At 33.3% G+C, this 23,356-nt stretch overlaps 1 protein-coding gene across 1 annotated transcript in view; it reads left to right on the forward strand.

Annotated features, from left to right (window-relative positions):
* Positions 1 to 23,029, forward strand: part of LOC134706719 (serine-rich adhesin for platelets-like) — a 43,586-nt gene extending 20,557 nt beyond the window's left edge. Inside the window, exons 12-24 of the mRNA XM_063565907.1 lie at positions 1,689 to 1,798; positions 2,269 to 2,387; positions 2,645 to 2,790; positions 5,665 to 5,778; positions 9,397 to 9,488; positions 11,208 to 11,328; positions 12,688 to 12,875; positions 14,749 to 14,830; positions 17,128 to 18,042; positions 18,489 to 18,574; positions 20,191 to 20,320; positions 21,258 to 21,445; positions 22,712 to 23,029. Of these exons, the coding sequence (XP_063421977.1) occupies positions 1,689 to 1,798; positions 2,269 to 2,387; positions 2,645 to 2,790; positions 5,665 to 5,778; positions 9,397 to 9,488; positions 11,208 to 11,328; positions 12,688 to 12,875; positions 14,749 to 14,830; positions 17,128 to 18,042; positions 18,489 to 18,574; positions 20,191 to 20,320; positions 21,258 to 21,445; positions 22,712 to 22,798 (2,378 nt within the window). The 3' untranslated portion in view covers positions 22,799 to 23,029. The remainder of the gene's footprint in view (positions 1 to 1,688; positions 1,799 to 2,268; positions 2,388 to 2,644; positions 2,791 to 5,664; positions 5,779 to 9,396; positions 9,489 to 11,207; positions 11,329 to 12,687; positions 12,876 to 14,748; positions 14,831 to 17,127; positions 18,043 to 18,488; positions 18,575 to 20,190; positions 20,321 to 21,257; positions 21,446 to 22,711) is intronic.
* Positions 23,030 to 23,356: the final 327 nt, after the last annotated feature.

The raw sequence follows: 23,356 nt of genomic DNA on the forward strand, positions 1-23,356 counted from the left end.
ATTAAATGCATCACTTGACTGACACATTTTCAAGGAATGGGACTACTGACCTAGCTATGCAAATTACCCACGTTGACGTCACACCATCTATGGCGTAACGCTCACAACATTTAGCGCCAAATTTGACTCAATCCAGTTTCTCTCTCTCCGCTTTCCGTATTAAAAACGTCTTATATTTGACTACCTGTAGGGTTCTACCAAAGGTAGTACCCTACACCCCGGAAAAAAATATGTAAAATTTCCAAATTTCCATAAATCTCTTTTAGATAATGACAAAAACTTTGTTTTTGCGTTACACTTTGTACCTGAATTTCCATAAATCTTGCCCGATTCGGACTAAGACCGGGGATAAATTCGTTATCTACGTTCTTATCCGTAGATATGGATATTTTAACACCCTTCAGTATCCTGTACACCCTTCGGCTACGCCTCATGATGTACTGGGGTACTTCAGGGTGTTAAAATATCAATATCTACGGATATGAAAGTAGATAACTAATAGTGTCCACTCACAGGACAATTTTTTATAGTTGTTGCTATTAGATTGTGTCCTCCATGGGAGTAATACAAAAGTAATTACAAAGTTTTATTATACTTGAATTTTAATTAAAATATGAAGGATTGATGAGAAATTGATCAATATACAAATGTAAACAAATACAAATAATGGATGGAATAAATATTGAGAAATTTAAGTTATAAGAAATTCCTAGCAAATGGTAATGACATTGAAAAAATAATAATAAGAAGTAAGTGTAAAATCAAATATGAATAAATTTACTATATTCATTATGTCAAAAAAGAAGGCAATAGAAAATAAATAATGTCCATTACCATGAAATATTGTCTCCTAAGTGGATAACATTTTACAGCAACTGCTGTGAAATATGGTTCATCTGTAGAACACATTTCCATGGTGGATGTTATTAAATTGTGTCCTCCAAGGAAAATAAAACTGAACATCATCTGTTACTTATTTGAGTTTGAATTATACACGTACATAATTATATTATATTAAAAGATATAGATAAGGATGGTATTAGTGCCAAGGAGACAATTTTTATGTCAAAGTATCAATTAATTCAAGTTTGAAATTAAAGTTAAAAAGCGTCCAGTAATAATAAGGCAATGCATAATTTTATAATTTATTACTTTAACAATATAAAAAAAAAATGCCCTGGCGGACACAATGTCCTGTGGAAGAAATGTCCTCCTGGACAATATTATGGTAATGAATAATGTTCATGTTCATGGACACTTTTTCATACCTGAGGACAGGGTTTCATAGGAAATTGTGTCCAGGACACATTTAAATGAGTAAATATTGTCAAAATGTGTCTGATGGACATTTATTTATGGAAGACATTATTAAATCATACAATTTGATGACACACCGAGAACTAACAGTCTATAAGCAGTGGTATCAATCCAGTAAATATAATTTATTCAAAGGTTTGGATAACATTGAAAAATATCTTATTTCAGGTAGGGTTGCAAGTTTAAAGATTCTAAAGACTTTTTCCATAGGGAAAATAAAACTTGAAAAAGTAAAGATTCTTTGAATTGACGCATACATTTAAAGATAAAAATGAATCATTTGGAAATTATTGTAGTATATATGATAAAAACGGCGGTAATTATGAGTTAATCAAATGACATGATGAATGTTGTACTGATACTAATTTCAGTCGACTGCGGAGGTACTATTAATATATCAGGCGATGAAACATATTTCCTGACGTCACCAAATTACCCATCGAATTATGATCTCGATATGGAGTGTGCATGGTTAATACAGGTAGGTAAAGAGAAGCACTTTAATCACATAATGATATATTTAATAGGCAGTGGTTAATATTGTGTTTATATTTGAATGTAGTATTGAATATATGTTAATAGAGATATTTGTAAAGATTTCACAGCGATATTTTTATCCCTTGATTATTACCTTTGATAAAAAAAAATTGATCCACTGTAAAAGTTGGTTTCAGAGATTCGGTTTTTTTTAAGATTGTTGTGTGTAAAATAAGAAAGACAGGTTTTCGACTGTTCGGTGTTTGGCCAAGGCTCCGTGTTGAAGGTCTTTCTTTGACCCATATTTTTTCTATACTTTTTATACATTGTGTGATTGGATGGATAGTTGTCTTATTGGCACTCATAGCACTGCTTTTAATTATACTTATATAGACTGAATACACGTCAAGTTTAGCAAATTATAATCCAAATAATTTTTTCAATGATTTATTTTAAGTCTTAATAATTTTATAGGGAGATCCTGGAAACCATATAAGAGCAACTGTTACCGATATGGATATAAGCAATAACGACAATGCGTGTTATCACTGGATAGAAATGGTTTATGACCTTCTTGCCAACAAAGGTCCTATGTACGTTGTGTAATCTATACGTATGAAACATATATGAATTTTTTTTTATGTAATTAGAATAACAGTGAAATTGTACAGATATTCAAATTTACACATTCTCAAAGAGAATCTTACAAAGAAGCATATTAAAACTTTCATGATCATAGCAATTGTTTAAACTACTGCTGTTAATTGCCTGACATTTAATGACAAATTGTTTAACAAATGATTCTACAATTTTCTAACTTTTTATGCTGATGAATAGTGATTATTTTTAGGCGATGTGGTACTACGGACCATGAAGTCTGGGATACATCTTTCGACGGAGAAATGAATACAATGATCATCAAATTTGACAGCTTTACAGGAGGTGATAAGGCTGCTTCCCGTGGTTTCAATATAACATTAGAATCAATTGGAACAGGTCGGTTACAAGTATATATAAGTATCGTGTAATGTTTTTTGCAACTGTCGTCAAGTTGTTTACTTGTTTATAGAAGGCAATTAGGTTTTTTTTATATAATTTTATTTAAAATAAAAAAAAATTTAGATATGTGTATCATAGTATATTAGATTAACAAAAAGCGATCGCCAGTATTTTTTACATATTATTTTAACTAGTATTGTGTAGGGGGTGCCCTGAACAGTTTGTGAACACCTGCCAGCGTGGAATTGTTCCCAAAATGATAAACAATCCCTCATTTGAGTAATAATTTGCTAGCGTTATAAAAACATTTTTTTCATAAAATAGGTCTTTTTACTTAAAATGGCACTTTGTATAACATGGCATTTCTCTCAAACTTTTTTTTATTCTTATTATGTTTTTTTTAAGTAAATAGCTTTGAAAAAAGTATTTTGCTCTTTAGAAGTTTTCATAGGCTTGTAACTTGTCGACAATCTTAGTTGTTGGAAAGTGTGATGATTATAAAATTTAGTTGGTCTTTTACAAACTCAAAAATGAGACTGACATAAATAGGAATATAAAGTATATTTAGATTCGATCAGCGCTAAATTGTTTTCGATTTATTTCTTAACATTTGTTTTATTAAGCAAGAATTTTGAAATCTGATAAGTTAAACCCATTTTTAAAATAACACCGTGATCTAGCGATACTGAACTAATAGATATCTTGCTAAAACAAATTTGCTGAATATATTAACAACCGGGGGTGAAAATAAATTTATAACGCGCTAGGATATGAAATGATACATTCACATAAATTTCTATGAAATAATATTTGAAATGGATTTATTTTATATAAAAAAAATGATCAATGTTCCAATGCAAATTATTAATGTACACTTTACAGACCCAAAGATTTACTGAGCTTGTGTTTTTATAGAGTTTACTCTTAAAATTTGCATCAGTAATGTTGTGTATCATCTTCACGGTATGTGTATCGTTTTTTTAACACCTCTAAGCCATTCATTATGTAAAATTATGAACCAGGTTTAACTCACCATTTTCGGAATTTGGTATTATGTTAATTGTTTGTGTATGAAAAGGGAATAAATATCAGATTAAATACTTATATTTAAAATTTAAAACGGAATCCCCTCATCAAATGGAGAAAAAAAAAAAGACAAAACACATCAAACGAAAAAAACAAAAACGCTCACTTGTACGAAAGTCGCATCAATTTCCATTATATTTACAATGATACGTGAACAGAATGTCACAAATAGGGGTACAAAAACCGAAATGACCCATCGAAACTTTGAGGTGATTTCAGATGCTCTGGAAGGGGATGCAGATCCTGCTTCGCATGTGGTACCGTCGTGTTGTTGGTGTTGTAAATAAGCCAGTAAATTGTTTAATTAGGTAGGTCATAGTCGTAAAAAGGGAATAGGATTGCAGTTATGACATAAGGAACATATCCGATACCATTTGTAAAACGAATATTCAATAACTGTCAATCAACTCGTGATGGCGTCCGTAATATTTACGATGTGCTGATAACAACTTCACCAGTTTGATCTCTTGGTTTAAAAATGATAAGTTCACAATTCGAAAGCTGGAATCATCTCTTTTGTTGTAAAGTTTTGTTTTCAACCGACCTGCATAGTCAATTTCTAATTATAAGACTTAATTAAATGGCAAAATCAAAAGCTCAAACACATCAAACGAATGAATAATAACTGCGATTTTTTTTCTGATTTGATACATGCATTTTCAAACGTAAAAAATGGTTAATTGAACCTGGTTTAATAGCACTAAACCTCTGACTTGTATGACAGTCGCATCAAAGTCCATTATATGTATAAGGATGCGTCGGTCAGGTATCCTTTAGAAAGTCTTGGGTTAACGTTTAAAGTAGCTTGTCACATGTGTTCATGTATATAATTATATCGATTTTAGATATGTCATTTCAATTTTGTTATCACGTGTTAAATTGGATTATCAATAAAAAGTCAAACACTATTTCAGTCCTTGGGAATAGTCCAGTATATTTTTATTTTTACAGTCGGTGGTGATCAACAATAAAAAAAATACAACGATGAATGTGTGTGATTCAATAGCCAATGGCATAATAATCTAACAAAGTATAATTTCTAATATAAGTATCTAATTAGTTATCAAAGGTACCAGGATCATAATTTAGTGCGCCATACGCGCGTTTCGTATACATAAGACTCATCAGTGACGCTCATATCAAAATATTTATAATGCCAAACAAGTACTTAGTTGAAGAGCATTGAGGACCCAAAATTCCAAAAAGTTGTGCCAAATACGGCTAAGGTAAATAAAATCAACGGTACTAATTTTCTTGCACCAGATGCGCATTTCAACAATACATGTCTAGCTCTTCAGTGATGCTCGTGGCCAAAATATTTGAAATCCAAAGCTTATATAAAAGATGAAGAGCTATAATCCAAAAAGTCCAAAAAGTATAGCCAAATCCGTGAAAGAAATCAGAGCTTTGCACGAGGGAGATACATTCCTTAATTTATATTAATTTCTATCATTTTGTAACAGCAAATTTTAATAACACAAAAAATCCGTATTTTCATGCCAGTACCGAAGTACTGGCTACTGGGCTGGTGATACTCTCGGGGATTAATAGTCCACCAGCAGAGGCATCGACCCAGTGGTAGTAAATAAAATTAACGGTACTAATTTTCTTGCACCAGATGCGCATTTCGACAATACATGTCTCTTCAGTGATGCTGAATATATATGCCTTGGATAAGAAAATCCTTAGTTTTTCGAAAAAAGCAAAGTTTTGTAAGCAGGAAACGTTTTTAACACCCGTTACAATGATCACAGATATTTATAAATGTTATTATTATTTTTTTAGGATGTGAGAATAACTCGTGTGTTCATGGTTCATGTTACAGTCCAATGAACTCAAACAGTTATACCTGTACATGCAACCAGGGATTTTCTGGAACCAACTGCGACGTACCCTCAGGTATAAAAATAAAACCATACAATTTTAATTTATTGAAAAGTCATTATAAATATAATATCGTATTATTGCAATCATATACATATTAATTTTCAGACAAATATTAGCGATATTTTACGTATCAAACATACATTTTTGTTTTCTTGAATGCGTTCATAATTTTAATTAAATGATATGAGCAAATCAGCCCTAATACGGATAAATCAGCATGTGCAATACTGAAAACGTTACACTGTCGGTTTTGATCAAGAGTTAATATCGCTTTTCGAACAGGGTCAATACGAAAACAACAGGGCCAATACGGAAAAAGGCCGTATTAGTCAATGGCCTAACACGGACGTTGACTTCCTGTTTCAATTTACTTACGGCATTAAATACCTTTGGTAGTATGTGTTATTCATAAAAACATTTGTTTTATATTTTTATAATTAAAACCAAAAAAATAAACAGGTTAAATGGTGTGCAATGATTTGTAATGTCTTGAAGTCTTGAATCGGGGAAAAACAGTGCCCATATGGGAAAAGCCGTATAAGCACATTGGCTAATACGGGACGTTCACTTCTGGTTCTTAATTTTCTTTAAATCATTAAATAAAAGTGTTATGAAGTGACTGTTTCTGAATTAGCCCTGTTATAAATTCTCGATCAGCTGTATTGGACTTCGACTCTTTGAGTCTCGGGTCCATTACAGTTAACCTCGAATCTATAACAGAGCCAATACAGAAACAGCCAGTTATATCTAATAGCACTATAATACGAATCCCCTTTTTCTACACAGTAAAACAAAAACCGTTATATTATTTCATGAGATGTCACTCTTTTTTAAATGCAGCAGTTACATTGTAATTATACCCCCGCTTTAAAAAGAGGGGGTATACTGTTTTACCTCTGTCTGTCCTTCCGTCAGTCCGTCAGTCAGTCCGTCCATCCCATGAATATTTGTCGTCGCATTTTTCTCAGGAACTACAATACAAGGATTTCTGAAATTTAGTTTCAGATTTATCTAAGTCAGCTATACCGTGTGATGCGTTTTCAGATTGATCACTTGACAACTTCCTGTTTACCGAACACTTGTATGATTTTACACATGATAGCCAAGTTGAAAATTTTCGTCACATTTTTCTCAGGAACTACAATACAAGGAATTTCTGAAATTTGGTTTCAGGATTTATATAAGTCAGCTATACCGTGTGATGCGTTTTCAGATTCATCACTCGACAACTTCCTGTTTACCGAACACTTGCATATTTTTACACTATTAATATTATCCACTTGCGGCGGGGGTATCATCAGTGAGCATTAGCTCGCAGTTTCACTTGTTAGTTGCTTTTATGTTCTTTTAATTTTAATCTATGGATATTATCACATTAAAAGTAAACTATAACAAAACTACTGAACTCCGAGGGGAAATTCAAAACGGGAAGTCCCTAATCAAATGGCAAATCAAAAGCTCAAACACATCAAACGAACGGACAACAACTGTCATATTCCTGGCTTGGTACAGGCATTCTAAAATGTTGAAAATGGTGGATTCTACATGGTTTGATAACGCTAAACCTATCATATTCCATTGTATTGACTAAGTTGTGTGAACAAATAAACTCTTCATAGATACCAGGAATAAAATTTAACATTTACGCAAAACGCGCGTTTCGTCTACAAAAGACTCATCAGTGACGCTCGAATCAAAAATGATATAATAGACCAAATAAAAGTGTCACAAATAGGAGTTCATAAACAACACGAGCCCCGCCAAAAACTTTAGTTGATTTCAGGTTCTCCGGAAGGGTAGGCAGATCTTGCTTCACATGTTGCACACGTCGTGTTGCTCATGTCATTACAAAGCCGGTAAATAGTCTAATTCGGTAGTAACACTGTAAGAAAATTGCTCATACATTTCTTAACCACAAAAGAGGTGGAAAATAGAAATCTCATTAGTGTCGTGTGTCCGAAACCCTTTATGGATTTACCTTCAACGCTATGAGGTATATGACAAAACTGCAGAAGATATTTATGCTATATTGAAAACAACAAACTTAAATAATACAAAATAAAACGACATACAGACAAGACACATTTGGTGTGATTATAGCTTCCTTTTGTAAAATATTAAGCACATCCTGCTCCACGCGTGGTACAAGCTATGTTACTCATGGTACGTATATCAAAGTCTTTTTCGATGTGGTCAAAATCGAGGATGAAAGGAAGTATTTGGAAAATATCTTGCGCTCACCATTAGGAAAGACCTTATCTGGACAAACCACATCAACAAGAAAGTCTTCAAAACACTAAGGTTCTTATAGAAAAACCTTGGTACTTGAATAAGACCGTTAGTTTTCTCGTTTGAATTGTTTTACATTGTCATTTTGGAGCCTTTTATATCTGACTATGCGGTATTGGTTACTTCATTGTTGGAGGCCGTGCGGTGTCCTATAGTTGTTTTTTCTATGTCATTTTGGTCTCGTGTGTAGAGTTATCTCAATGGCAATCATACCACATCTTCTTTTTTATATACAACAAAAGCGTAATTTCTTCGTCTCAGTATGAATAGCTGTGGAATATGCATTCCTGGTTTAGAGATTCTCACTAATCATACACGACATAGATCAGGTACAAAGACGAGTAGCTCGCTTTGTTTATAGCAGCCATAATGCCCCAGCCACATCTGGAATCGACAGTGGGATAAATTAAGGCAACATTAGTATACTGGTGTTGAAGAGTCTTCAATCGATAAACAGAAAACATGGTTACAAACAACGACCGAGGGAAACGCATAAACTATAAGAGGAAACCAAAGGAACGATAGGAACACTGAAGTGCAACAAAACAAACACCTACATACATAAAAAAATAACATTTGAATACAACTACCATATGCCTGACTTGGTACGGGACATTTAAGAGTAAAATTGCGGTTTGGACCTGGTTAAATGGCTAGCAAAACTACCTGCTTGACGACACTGTTAACAAAAATCTCTGAAATGACAATACTACATGACAATAACACAACACAAACACACGTAAGAATATTCATCACAAAAAAACGCACAAACAAATAAAATTAAAAAAATGCAAACTGCAGAACAACACCGAAAAACACAACTGGACACCACATGACAATACCACAGGACAACCAGTGTATATAGTTGTTATTTAGTTATTAATTTTATTGGAAATACCATCCAGTTTCGCATGACTTTTACTTTTGGACAGAGGAGTGACCACCTGTTTCTTTGAGATCCTCCCGAGTCAGATACCCTCAATTGCTTCCGGTTTTGTAATAAAGTTGACTTTTCTGCTGAGTATTGACTGTGATTTGAATTCCTGAAACCGGTGCTGATGACCAGTATTGCTTGCAATGCAGATGGTTAGGTTTTTTTTAAATTTGATAAACAAGACATTACGCAGTTTCGGGTTCATGCTATCCCTTTTGTTCCAACTCCCATTCTTGTCTTTTGTGTATCGACACATATCGCATATACTATTGAACATGTCCGACTTTTAAATTATTGCTTTTAAAACGTTTTTGTTTTTTTAAACAATTTACATTTACAATGTATGTCATATTCTTTTAAAAAAAATCATCTTTCGGTCAGATTCATGCTATTATTTTGTTTTACAGTGTATTCAATATTCGAATGTACTGCAGAGATTGATCATTACTGTATGTTTGTTCAATCAACTGATGATGATTTTAACTGGGGGAAAAAATCAGTGAGTAACATGTTTTTCATCTTTACGATTAAAGCCTTTGAAGTTTAAAAAACTCGACCATTACATCAATAATTCTCTAAATAAAGATAGGCAATACGTTTATCGTTTGATAGCTAAACATTGTAGAAATAAAAGCTGTCACAACAGTATATACAAACTACCAACTACTGTCACCCTCGATAGAAATAGACATACAAATAAAGAATAGCTAGCAGAACATTATTTAGAGATTAATGCTCTTCAACTTTGAACTTGTTTGGCTTTATAACTATTATGATCTGAGCGTCACTGAGGAGTATTATGTAGACGAAAAGCGCGTCTTGTGTATTGCATGATAATCCTGATAAATTTTATAACTAATCAGAGACCCAGACTTTATACAGTCAAAAACTGTTGAGCGGTTAAAACAATACCCATATTTCCTCATTGAGACCAGACATACGTAATTAACTGAAAATCAATGTATAAGACTTGCACAGATCAGATAAAAAAAAAAAGAATGACCATTAACTTGATCAGGTTGTGTACCAAATTTTGCATCCATATAATTTAAACCTGAACATGAACACTATTTAGATGTTTACTAAGACGTATGTGGTTGGATTATTTGATCTTTGAATTACTTTCATTTTCATAAAAGGGCAGTAAACTAGTTTTAAAGCGGTATTCGCTGCAGAAAACACGTTCAACAAAATTGATTCAGCTTCAACTTTAAATTTTTAACATTCTTAAAAAGTTTACAAGAGTTTTAGAGTGAACGATAAACCATGCAAGGAAGATATCAACAATTCCTGCGAATGTTAGAATGGTCCGCTATCTAAAAAGTGTTGAACATATTTCTCCAATATGAGATATAGATCCCGATGCAAATAGACGTGCATGGAATCAATGTTCTGTCTATGCTATTGTTCCTATATTTTGGCAAAGGAGTAGGTTCAGTAAGTCCCCTTTTTGGCCCGCAAATTCAGCAGTTTTACAAAATTGTGAAAATATAGTCTTCGAGCTATTGATTGGAAAGTAGAATGCTTCTGCTTCATAAATATGGGCTGTTTTTGTCAGTACAATGCACATATATCGAGTACTAGTATCATTAAGTCAAAACTTTGAATTTTTCGAAAAACTAAGGATTTTCTTACGCCCAGGAGTAGATTACCTAAGGCGTATTTGGCACACCTTTTTTGGAATTTTAGGTCCTCAATGCTCTTCAACTTTGTATTTGTTTGGCTTTTTTTAACTGTTTTGATCTGAGCATCACTGATGAGTCTTATGTAGACGAAACGCGCGTCTGGCGTATTAAATTATAATCCTGGTACCTTTGATAACTATCTTGCACCAACTTTTATATATTGTTACTTTGATGGAGAGATGTCTCGTGGCACTCAGACCACATCTTCCTATATCTGTTAAGCAAATATCTATGATGTGTTATACAGTCAAAATCGAAGCTATTGTCCATTTAATGGTCAGTTGCAGGGTTCATTGACAATTTTCTATTTTCTCACTCTGTAAATATTATTTTTGTTTTTAAAAATAATCTTTGTTGCTATTTATGCACAATTAAAGAACCCCGTACGCAAGTTTTACTAATGTGTACCTGCCTTTATGAAACTTACATTTCGAGTAATTTAGTTTAGTTCGAGTTCACTACGCTGAAAATAATTTTATTCCTTTCAAGAGGGGGGTTGTTTCCTAATCTAAAAACATTCCACTTTTTTCCAGGGTCCAGGTTCGAATAGTGTTCCTGGTGGTGCAAAAGAAGGATTTGTATATTTATATACAAGGAGTACATTGAAAACAAAGGGTCAAGATGCAGTTATGTCTACTGAGATATCTTTTCCAAGTGAGAGCTCTTAATACTTTGATTTTTTTCTTTTGCTCGATTATAAGTTGACAGGTAGAATACTTGTAAAATAACTGAGTCAAGTAAAACGAAGAAATTTCAAATAGATGATATTGACTAAAATGAAAACGAAATTTAATAAAAAATTTTAATTTTATGAAAGCCAATGTATTACCAATGTTATTATAACTCATCGAGCGGTGCTTATGTTTTAATTTGCATAAGGACAGTCTGTTTGAAGATGTGTGCAATAAGGTTGATAGCCATTGTAATTACTATTGATTTATTATCACCTATCAGCGTCACCAAATGGATTAACAAACGAACTGAATGTATAATATGGGATCAATAACTGGACAATTCATTGATTCTATAGATGGACTGGTCTTTAATAAGTGAATCGGTTAAATGAAATAAAGTTATATAAGAGACGAAACAGTTCGAGAGCAGGGCTACATGACCCAAAGGACATAAAAAGAGCCAAATAAATCTAAAATTAACAAAAGCGTTGAAAACTTTTGTTCTTTTGTAATTTTAAAATTTATTAACGGACAATATTAAAACGTTTTATAACAAATCATGTATAATAAAATCAGTTATGTCTGTCTTAAATTAAGATTAAGTGGGTTTTTTCTTGGCCATTTTCTTCAGGGCATTTTATGAAAAAATGGTGGGTTGAACCTGGTTTTGTGGCATGCCAAACCTCTTGCTTTAATGGCAGTGTTAATTATAACATTAAAATTACAACATTACACGACAGGGTTACAATAAATAAACAGATACATGGGAGAAAATATAGGACAGAGAAACAAACGAATAATAGCCATCCAAAGGTAACAGGTTAAACATGTTATCCTCATTTTGAATATTAAAACTTGCGTAAAGAGTAAGATTGGATAGACTTCGGAGATTCGGGTAATTCTCGTTGCAATTTTAAAACTGACAAGCAATTTAAATATTGTATTTTGTAATGGTGGTTTTGTAGACAAAAGAGAGTGCATATTGTTACCTGTATCCTAAATGCTCTTCAACTTTGTGCTTATTTGGCTTTTATAGTTTTTATGTATATCTTTGAATATAGTGTCACTGATGAGGCTTTTAAAGACGAATCGCACGTTTGATGTATAAAATTTCAATCCTGTTATCTATAACAATTCTATTTATGAAGATAATTATTGATGACTTTTTATACGCTAGCCATACTTTGTCTTATAAGATTTAATTTAACAAATACCTGTGTGTATATGTATTAAAAATTATAATAATCTTAGGAATTAATCAGATGGGATAGTATTTACTTTTTATTGATTTGCCTCAATATTACTCTCATTGAACTTTTTGACTTTTTTTGCTTGATAGAGGTCGAGCGATGTTTGTCTTTCTGGTATCATATGTACAGTTGGATAGCAAAATCAGATATTGGGACAATACAGATTACAATGACTGACAGTACTGGTATTGTAACGTCATTGTTTAGCCGATCGGGTAGTCAGAGCAGCAAATGGTTACAAGCAAAAATAGACATACCAGCTGTTGACAATTTGAAGGTACGAAAAATGTTACTTCCCTTTCAATTATAAAGATGTGTTACTCATGAGGCTTTTAAATATGTGGTATATAACATAACTGCCTATGAGCTAACTATTCAGCAAACATCAATGGATAAGGAAAGTAGAACATTACCAAATGTCGCCATACGGCGATTAAAGTTACACTGACATAGTTATATGATATAGACATCCCTGGAATGATAATTCAAAACAATTAAAAGAGAGAAAATGAGGCAGAAATTAAACAAAGGCCATTGACCTTGCATCAAGACGTATGTTTGCAATGGTAAACAGCATAACAAATACAATTTTTCTATAAAAACATGCAAAACAAAACTTTGATCGGCTATGTTTGCTTGGATGTTTGTCATTGTTTTACAATTCACCGTTTCAGAATCTAATGCATCCTGGGTAATATTTTCAAAAGCGTACACCAAAGCGTTTTGATTGGTTTAAAACGTTATAAACAATGGAAATTCAACCAATGACGTAACGTTATTTTCACTACGGGGTACGAACAATGAAATTACCCATGATGCTTTAGAATCTGCAACGGCCAATTGATAGGCGGAGTTTCAGTCTGTTTAATATATATTGTGATTTGATTGAACAATAAAAATTGACATACAATGTGGAACTTGAAATGAACTTAATGTTTATTGTCAAATCAAATTCCAGTATAAAGTAAATAGACTGAGACAGACTACCTACCTGTTGTTTACAAATACCAAAACAAACATAGCAAGCAAGTTAAACAGAGGTTTTATTTGTATAGTTTTATAGAAAAGCTGTAAATATACTAAAATGCAGCCGAAAGTTCTTAACTCTATAAATATTTTTTAAAACCAACAACAATCTGAAACTGACCACAAGGTCATCAGAGATTCGTGTAGGAATGTTTAAACCTTACAAGACTGTCACACTGAATAATGAATGTTCAATGAACACGTTATCGATTTTCGTCATATTAATCAAAATATTTTGTGTTTGTTATTTTGTCTTTTTTAATGCCCCATTTATGTGCATTATGTTTTCTGGTCTGTGCGTCCGTTCGTTCCTGTCCCACTTCAGGTTATAGTTTTTGGTCGAGGTAGTTTTTGGAAGTGGAAGTCTAATCAACTTGAAACGTAGCACACATGGTCCCCAGCTATGATATGATTTTCCTCATTTAAATGCCAAATTAGAGGTTTCCCCCATTTTCACGGTCTACTAAACATAGAAAATGGGGCATTCGTGTACTACGAACACAGCCTTGTTTTTCTTAGGAAGGGTGTTGGTTTTTTTGGGGGGAGGGGTGTTGATTAAATTTAGAGTGTGTGCTTAATTTTGTAAACAATTTCTATGCATTCGCACAGCATTTGCATCTATTTGACGTATAATTTTGACTGTTCTCATACGTGGCAGCAATAATACAGTAATTTTTTTTTTGGCATCATACGAATCCAATAAATATGACAAATTGTACACTTATAATTTAAAGGAACACGGTCATTAATTAACCTCTTCGACCTTAGTTATCTCAATTAAAAAACTAGTGTGTCCACTTTCGAAAGAGTTAATTATTTTTAAAAAAGAAACAGTTTAAATTATCCGTATGAACATATCATATGTCCTCCAAATTTCTATTGAATCCCCAAAGCTGTTTGTTTTCCAATTTTATAAATGAGTTCTGATCGGATCAGACCTTGTAAAAATCTCACTTAGCGATCACAATATGCAAATGCTGTTTGAAATTTTAATGTTTCATATTGCTTGCTGAGTGAGCTCCTTGAATTCTCTTATTTCTGTTGCATTTATAGGTTTTGTTATTCTTTCTTCTGCTTGAAGACTCGATAGTAAGAGCATTTGACAGAATAAGTTTTCCTTACAGATTACAATTAAAGGAACCAATGGGTTTGGTAAGGTGAGAGAAATGGCTCTAGATGGTATATTCTTGGTTCCTGGTACCTGTGGTTAGTATGACTTCGTTATTTGAAAAAAGGATCCAACTATATATCCTTTAAAGCTAATCTGGAGTATATAAATCAGAAGAAAAGTGGCATACATCAAACAAAGCTAGAGGGAGTGCACAATAACCGAATCTATATTGTATCTCAATTGTTATATCTCACGATTATTGTATTTAGAGGTAAATAAATAGTTGAGGATTAGAAATGACAAAAAAAACGCTGGCAAAAACGGTTATATAGTTGGAACGTCATTATACCCCATCTTTAAAAAAGGGGGGTATACTGTTTTACCTCTGTCTGTCAGTCTGTCAGTCCGTCAGTCCGTCAGTCCGTCAGTCCGTCCCATGAAACTTTCGTCACATTTCTCTCAGGAACTACACATCCACCCTTTCTGTAATTTGATATCAACATTTATATATGTCAGCCATACCGTGTGATGCGTTTTCAGATTCATCATTCATAGACTTCCTGTTTACCGAACACTTGTATGATTTTACACATGATAGCCAAGTTGAAAATTTTCGTCATATTTTTCTCAGGAACTACAATACAAGGATTTCTGAAATTTGGTTTCAGGGTTTATCTAAGTCAGCTATACCGTGTGATGCGTTTTCAGATTGATCACTTGACAACTTCCTGTTTACCGAACACTTGTATGATTTTACACTTGATAGCCATTTTGAAAATTTTCGTCACATTTTTCTCAGGAACTACAATACAAGGATTTCTGAATTTGGTTTCAGGGTTTATATAAGTCAACTATACTGTGTGATGCGTTTTCAGATTGATCACTTGACAACTTCCTGTTTACCAAACACTTGTATGATTTTACACATGATAGCCAAGTTGAAAATTTTCGTCACATTTTTCTCAGGAACTACAATACAAGGATTTCTCAAATTTGCTTTCAGGATCTATTTAAGTCAGCTATACCGTGTGATGCGTTTTCAGATTCATCACTTGACAACTTCCTGTTTACCGAACACTTGCATATTTCTACACTTAATATTATCCACTTGCGGCGGGGGTATCATCAGTGAGCAGTAGCTCACAGTTTCACTTGTTAACATGTTAATTTACTCGTATGTGTTTGAATTAGATTAATGTTTCGAGATATATATGCTTCCGTATTTGCTATGAAAAGCTGCAATTTACAAATTGGATAATTATTATCTGTACCTTTAATTAGATAGTAAGTTTCTTTCTAGTTGATCTAGTTCTACAAACTTTGTGACCTTTGACATTATATATGATATCTTTGAAATTTTTAAAAACGTTCTTTAAAATGTTTCAATCTATAAATGTGGAGCCTCTATCTGTTACCCACACTTTTGTGGGATATCTCAACTGTATTGACAACATTTTTATTATTTTTCTTTGACATTCAGATATCAAATATTAGTCTATCCCTTCTGCACAATTTAATGCATTTTCTCAATGTAATGTGTCAACTCATTCAATTATCGGTGTTTGTCGACCAAGTGGCATTGTTTTGCATGCGTAAAAACCTTCAGAATGCTAGGTCATGTTTGAAAGTGTGTGTGGTCTTTTTAAAGAAAAATCAATTTTTACCTGCATTTTTTTCTTTTTTTTCTCGTCTGAATCGAATGGCCAGCCTTAGCTTTCGTCATCACCTTTCCTTAATTGTCGTTGGTTTTTAAAAATATCATCTGCTTAAACTACTACACCAAATTTAAGCAAACTTTGCCACAACCATCATTGGGTATATAGATTTCAAAACAAATGTGTCTGATGACCACACTTGCAAACAAGCATGGCAAACATGGCTAAGAATTGGGGTAAAATGCCACTTTCGTCTTTCAACACGTGAAAACCGCTACAGAAAGAGAGAACTTCACAATGAAGCGATCTACAATACTGTCAGACGACTTCTTGTAGAAATGAAAAGTACGATTCCGATTTTGTTTTGATTTTTTTTTTATCTCAAATATTATAACAGAAAGGCAGAAAATTTGAATATCAAAAAAGGGCAAGACAATATCCAAAAATAATTCAAAGTGCGATTTTCATTTTGAAAGCTTTATAAAATGAATAGATATTTTGAATAGAAGAAAAGACCAGCAGGACAAAATCTTTCAATAAATTAGTATTACTAAAAATGTGAGTCGACTTCCCACTGAATTTAAGTCTGTAAGTGCAATTTTCCTAAAATAGATACAAAGAATCTTTCAAAAGGAACAGTTCTTTCCTTTTGCTTATTTGGGCTTTTTTTTAATCTTTTAATCCGATTTTATTATAACAAAAACATAATCTCACTTTAATGTATGTGAATTTAACAGGAAGTCCTCTTTCAAAACCCGCTCAAACTACAACAACCACTAAAACTACACCGAACACAACAACAACTGCGACCACAACAGCCACTCCGACCACAACAGCCATTTCGACTACGACAGCCACTCCGAGCACAACAACCACTCTGACTACGACAGCCACTCCGAGCACAAAAACAACTGCGACAACAACAGCCACTCCGAGCACAACAGCCACTTCGACTACGACAGCCACTCCGAGCACAACAACCACTCTGACCACAACAGCCACTCCAAGCACAACAACCACTGCGACCACAACAGCCACTCCGAGCACAAAAACCACTCTGACCACAACAGCCACTCCGAGCACAAAAACCACTGCGACCACAACAGCCACTCCGAGCACAAAAACCACTCTGACCACAACAGCCACTCCGAGCACAACAACCACTCTGACCACAACAGCCACTCCGAGCACAAAAACCACTCTGACTACAACAGCCACTCCGAGCACAAAAACTACTCTGACCACAACAGCCACTCCGAGCACAAAAACCACTCTGACTACAACAGCCACTCCGAGCACAAAAACCACTGCGACCACAACAGCCACTCCGAGCACAAAAAACACTCTGACCACAACAGCCACTCCGAGCACAAAAACCACTGCGATCACAACAGCCACTCCGAGCACAAAAACCACTCTGACCACAACAGCCACTCCGAGCACAACAACCACTGCGACCACAACAGCCACTCCGAGCACAAAAACCACTGTGACCACAACAGCCACTCCGAGCACAAAAACCACTCTGACCACAACAGCCACTTCGAGCACAAAAACCACTCTGACCACAACAGCCACTCCGAGCACAAAAACCACTGCGACCACAACAACTACTCCGACCACAACGACAACTGGTCCTTCGAGTACCAAAGGTATAAAGAAGTAGAATCTAGGGGAAATGTGAATGTAGATTATTTTTTTAATTTCTTATGCTAATTGTATCTTCTCCTTCTGAATCGTTTCATGATAAATTTGATATTATTGTTCACATATAGTGTATGCTTCATATTTTTTTTATCCTTTTCGGAGAATTTGATATTCAGGTAATGCAGTCTTAGTTAAAAGACGTGAAACTTTGTAAGGAGATTATGATTTTTTTTTAAATGTAACAACGAGCAGTGCTCATCAACTTTCATAGTAATAAACTCTGAACTCAATATTTTACTTATTCATATAAAAAAAAAGATGTAAGCGCGTGTCAAGATATAATTTGTTGATTGAGCTAACCATTTGGTGTCAAACAGTTGCTTCATCAAATACTGTGGGAGGGGTTTCACGAAAAATATACAGGCTTTATGTCTGCCTTTTTTCTCTTCAGTTATTGAATGTGGATTTGAACAAGGACAAACATGTGCATTCGCAAATACTAATGGCGACGACTTCGACTGGACTTTAGATAAATCGGTAAGTTTTATTTAGGAGCAAATTAATAATGAATATTCACATTTATTTATATCACATAGTTTTGCTATTTTAATTAGATTTGTGGTCGTCGTTGTGTCATTTATGTGAAACAACTGCTAACTTTTAATGAACTTGGCCATTCTTCGAAAATATAAATGCATGGATTTTTTTTATTGTAGTACAATAACATTATCGGCTTATGATATTCTTGTCCAACATGATATAAAAAGTAATAATAACCCTACATAAAAGATTTATTTAGTTTTCTGGTAAAAAAAACACCAACATTTTAATCCCGCTTTTGGTATATGGGTTTTTTTTTTCCTTTTTTCTTTCAAAAGAAAAAACGACCTTTCTCAGAATATTGGTATTACGAATAGTCGCAAATATAGGGTGTTTATCATTGCGATGAGGAAAAATTCCAACGATACAACAAACAAAAAGAATTACATATGAACTACAATTTCTAAATGTGTCAATTTGAGTTGATATTAGAGTTAGGATAGTTGTTCTTGACCAATTATGGTAATCTTGATTATAATGTTTTAAAAAGAAAGAAATCGTTCAAATATTTTTCAGCAAGTTCAAATTCATATTCAAAAATTGAGTAATTATTTTTTTCTTATACACGTACTCTCGGTCACAATTCCATTGCCAGCTATAGCTTAATATTCCATTATAGGACATTTTATTGTCTTGTCACAGCTAATACCATACATTGAAAACATAACTAAATTCTCGTTATGAGATGTAATTTCGAAAAGTGCTAACAAGTTGGTATCGAAATCAGATAATATAGAAAGTATTGCTATTTAGCAATCACTGAAATACTTGTTTGTGTCGAACAAAGTATTGTGATATAGCAATTCCTGAAATATATTCTTGTCGATCAAAGTATTGTGTTATAGTAATCAATTACATGTTTACTTGTCGAAGAAAGTATTGTGTTTATATAACAATCATTGAAATATTTTCTTGTCGAACAAAGTATTTTGTTACAGTTATTCCTGAAATATTTTCTTGCGACGAACAAAGTATTGTGTAATAGCAATCACTAAAATGTTGTGTTGTGTCGAACAATGTACTAAAGGAATGATCACTGTAATATTTTTTCTAACTATAAAGAATTAACATAAAAAATGTTGTGCACACTAATTAACGAGGGTAGCGGGTTATTTAAAAGTGTGCACAACATTTTTTATGTTATTTAGAATAGACAGAAAAAATATTACAGTCATTTCTTATAAATTAATTCAAATTCCATTTGAAACCGGCGTAAATCATGGAAAAACGTTGATGACGTCACGTTCACATGACAAAATTATGTCTATGAGCTGATAGACATAACAACGTCAGCCAATCAGAAGACGCGTTTTATCCAAAATTAAATTATTGAGGTATAACAAGCACTGAAATATGTTCTTGTCGAACAAGGTATTGTTTTATAGTAATCAATGAAATGATTTCTTATGTCGAACAAAGTATCAGTTGCTGAAATGTTTTTATTGTGTTGTACAAATGATCGTCAGAACGACACATTAAAGAGGGAACTTTAAAACATAACAACAAACAAACACAATTTTATTTTTCATATTATAAATGTCATTGCAATACAGGGATCAACATCTACCCCAAACACTGGTCCTTCGGCTGCACACAGTGGTAACCAATATGCCTATATTGAGGTAAATGGTCAAGGACAGGACTCTTACGCATTTTTGAGCTCAACGAATACTAAACTGTCCTGTAAGTATTAAAGACATTTATGTATATATGTTATGACTTTACCTTTAATTGTTTAACAGGTCTTGCATTGGTACTTTTATTATTATTTCAGTATCCAACTGCACTATTGTTTTCTTGTAACTAGCTTTCGTGTTGTCTTTAGTGCCGCGTGAAGACAGTAGAGTGCATCCTTGTGCTTCGGGTTTATGCCCTTACACAATGCAAGATAATGGTCTGTGTCGGAGCGAGAGGATCTTAACTGTGTTGAAGACCCATTGATTGCCTACGTCCGTTATCTGCTCTGCAGTCAGGTTGTTGTCACGTTGACATATTCCCGATTTTCATTCTCAATATTATTTATATACGGTCGTCGATCTAAAATCATCAAATACTCTATCTCTTTATTTCCGATGAAGTCGGATTTTTTCGATTCCCCCCCCCCCCCCCCCCCTTTGACCCTAATGTTGCTTGACAATTTAACAGCATGGTTGTCATCTGCTATCTGTTCTTTGAGTTTAAACTTGTCATGTTGGGCCCCTTTAAAGCTTGCTGTTCGGTGTGAACCAGGGCTCCGTGTTGAAGACCATTCTTTGACCTATAAGGGTTTACTTTTACAAATTTTAGCATTTACAATATTTTCTCCTCTAGCAATGTTACCTATAAGCATGTAATTCAGTAGACAAAAAAAAGCTATGTTGGAATTTAGTGCAAAAATCTTTATAAGTAAGTAAAAGCTATATCGTAAATGAAATTAGTGTCCATGGTGTATCCTTATAAAATTTATTTTGTAATGTGAGTTGCTCACAAAGGTTCTATAATTTCCCTGTTCATTTGTATATAAACTTCATATTTCAATTATTTTGATAATCAAGTACATATATATAAATATTACAGTTCGTGTTCCAGTAACCATAGTTTACATCTTTCACTTGTCGAATAATTATTGTGATTATTTCAGCCTCTTCGTATTGCCTTAGATTTTGTTATCACATGTATGGTCAACATATCGGATATCTAGCAGTGTACTCACAAAACCGCAACTCGGGCTGGTGGTCCAAACCTTGGACTCGGTCCGGAAATCAAGGAAATCAATGGATACAAGCTAGTGTGACTATTACTACTAGTAAGAAACCGTCAGACATTGTTGTAAGTATATAATCAGAATATCAGTTCTTCCTTCATATTTTTCCTACCAGAGTAAACTTTAAATACACATTCATTTGTTTGTTTGTAAAGTTTCTCTGAGATTGCGTGGGATTATTATAATATGCACTGATCTCAAACATAAAAATCTCGTCAATGGCATTATTCTAAAATCAGTTTGGGCTTAAAATTCATATCTAGAGCTTCTGACAGAAATCCCTTCTGACCGAAGATTCGGGTTTTAAGTGGGAAATACATTTGCTGAACAGACGGACAAGCAGCTGCAAGTTTTTTTTCATGTAATCACTTTCTAACCGTTCACACATTGCTCTTTAATGTGCTGTCAAATGTTGTTTCGTATACTACGATGTATGTCAAGTTCTATGTTGATGATTTCCACTTTTGTTCGTCAGAATTAGTATTATATGGTTTTTGATTGATTAGAACATGGCAATTTTCATGCATTGACTTCAGAGTTATCACACCAATGCTTTGTGGATTGGATATGTTTTAGATGGTAAAAAGGTGAAGTTCATTAACGGGGTTGACGATTTTTACTTCAGCTGGCATTAAGAAGCATTATGGCCCTTTAAAGTTTAATAGTGACACTCATGTCTATAACCGTCGTTGATGACAAGTTTGCCCTTTATAATAAATTGAATTTATGGAAGACGACATTTTGTGTAACACGATTTATCCTTGACGCATGCAACAAAATTAAGTGTATGTATAGCAAGACATCAAGAGATAAATAAAAAAATACCAAACTCCAAGGAAACATTAAAACGAAAACTTTCTTATCAAAAGCTCAAACAGTTACTCATCAAACGAAATTACGAGTAACTATTATTTTCTTTACTTGGTAAAATACGGTTACTCTCTTGGTGTAGCCATGTATTGGAACAAACATTACTCAACGATTGTATCGTATGATACATACAATTGGACTCTTCAATTTTAAATTGGTGTCAAATAAAACGAAGTTAAATTGTGAATTTTTCATAATTCTATCATTTTTTCCAAATGAAGTACGCAAATACATTTCAAACTACTCAGAATGTAATACATCAATTGTATTTAACTACTAACTGAAACATTCAAAACACGTGAATGACTTATTTGTGCGAAACAAAACAAAATAGATAACATAAAATGTATTTCAACTTATTCAAAAGAACATGAAGTGTGAACGTTAATTATTTTTAAATTCTTGTAAACCTAAACAAAATTCTCGCAATAGTATTTTCTAAATTGATAATTTTTTTTCAGATTGATATCGAGGCTTCGAAAGGAAGTTCTGGTAATTTCGGTGACATTGCCATTGATGATATAACATTGAGTACCGGTTCCTGTTAGCTTGTTACACTTCTTCATATTCATGAATTCATGATATTGTGTGAACTGACGTTATTATTTTTTTTTTAAATCTGTTCTAGAAATGTACCTGATAGTCCAGTTTATATAGCCCGACATTCTTCTTTCTTATCGGATTATGTATTATACATGGTATACTAAAAACCATTTATAGTAACATCAAACAGTGTTTTCAGTATTTAATGACATTTTTCTTTGTGCATCTATTTTTTAGTAACGAATATCTTATTAAGTATATTTTTAAAAAAACTAATAAAAAAAACAATTTGCATTCAACAAATGTTTATTTGTTTAAAATAATTATAATGTACCATACAACAATGTGCTCATCGACGTTAAACATCATTAAAGATGTTAAATGTCAAAATCTGGTATCTTATGTGGGTAATTTAGTCGCGTAATTGTTATTTCCACAAGTCAATTACTAGACAAGTGTGTAACCCGCTATATAATAAAGTTATCACGTTATTTCCCAACTTTTAACTGTGATTGAAACGGGATTTGAACGAGATTACTATTAATAGTAACAACAATCAATGG

The sequence above is a fragment of the Mytilus trossulus genome, chromosome 2 (genome assembly GCF_036588685.1).
Source record: "Mytilus trossulus isolate FHL-02 chromosome 2, PNRI_Mtr1.1.1.hap1, whole genome shotgun sequence".
Lineage (NCBI taxonomy): Eukaryota > Metazoa > Mollusca > Bivalvia > Mytilida > Mytilidae > Mytilus > Mytilus trossulus.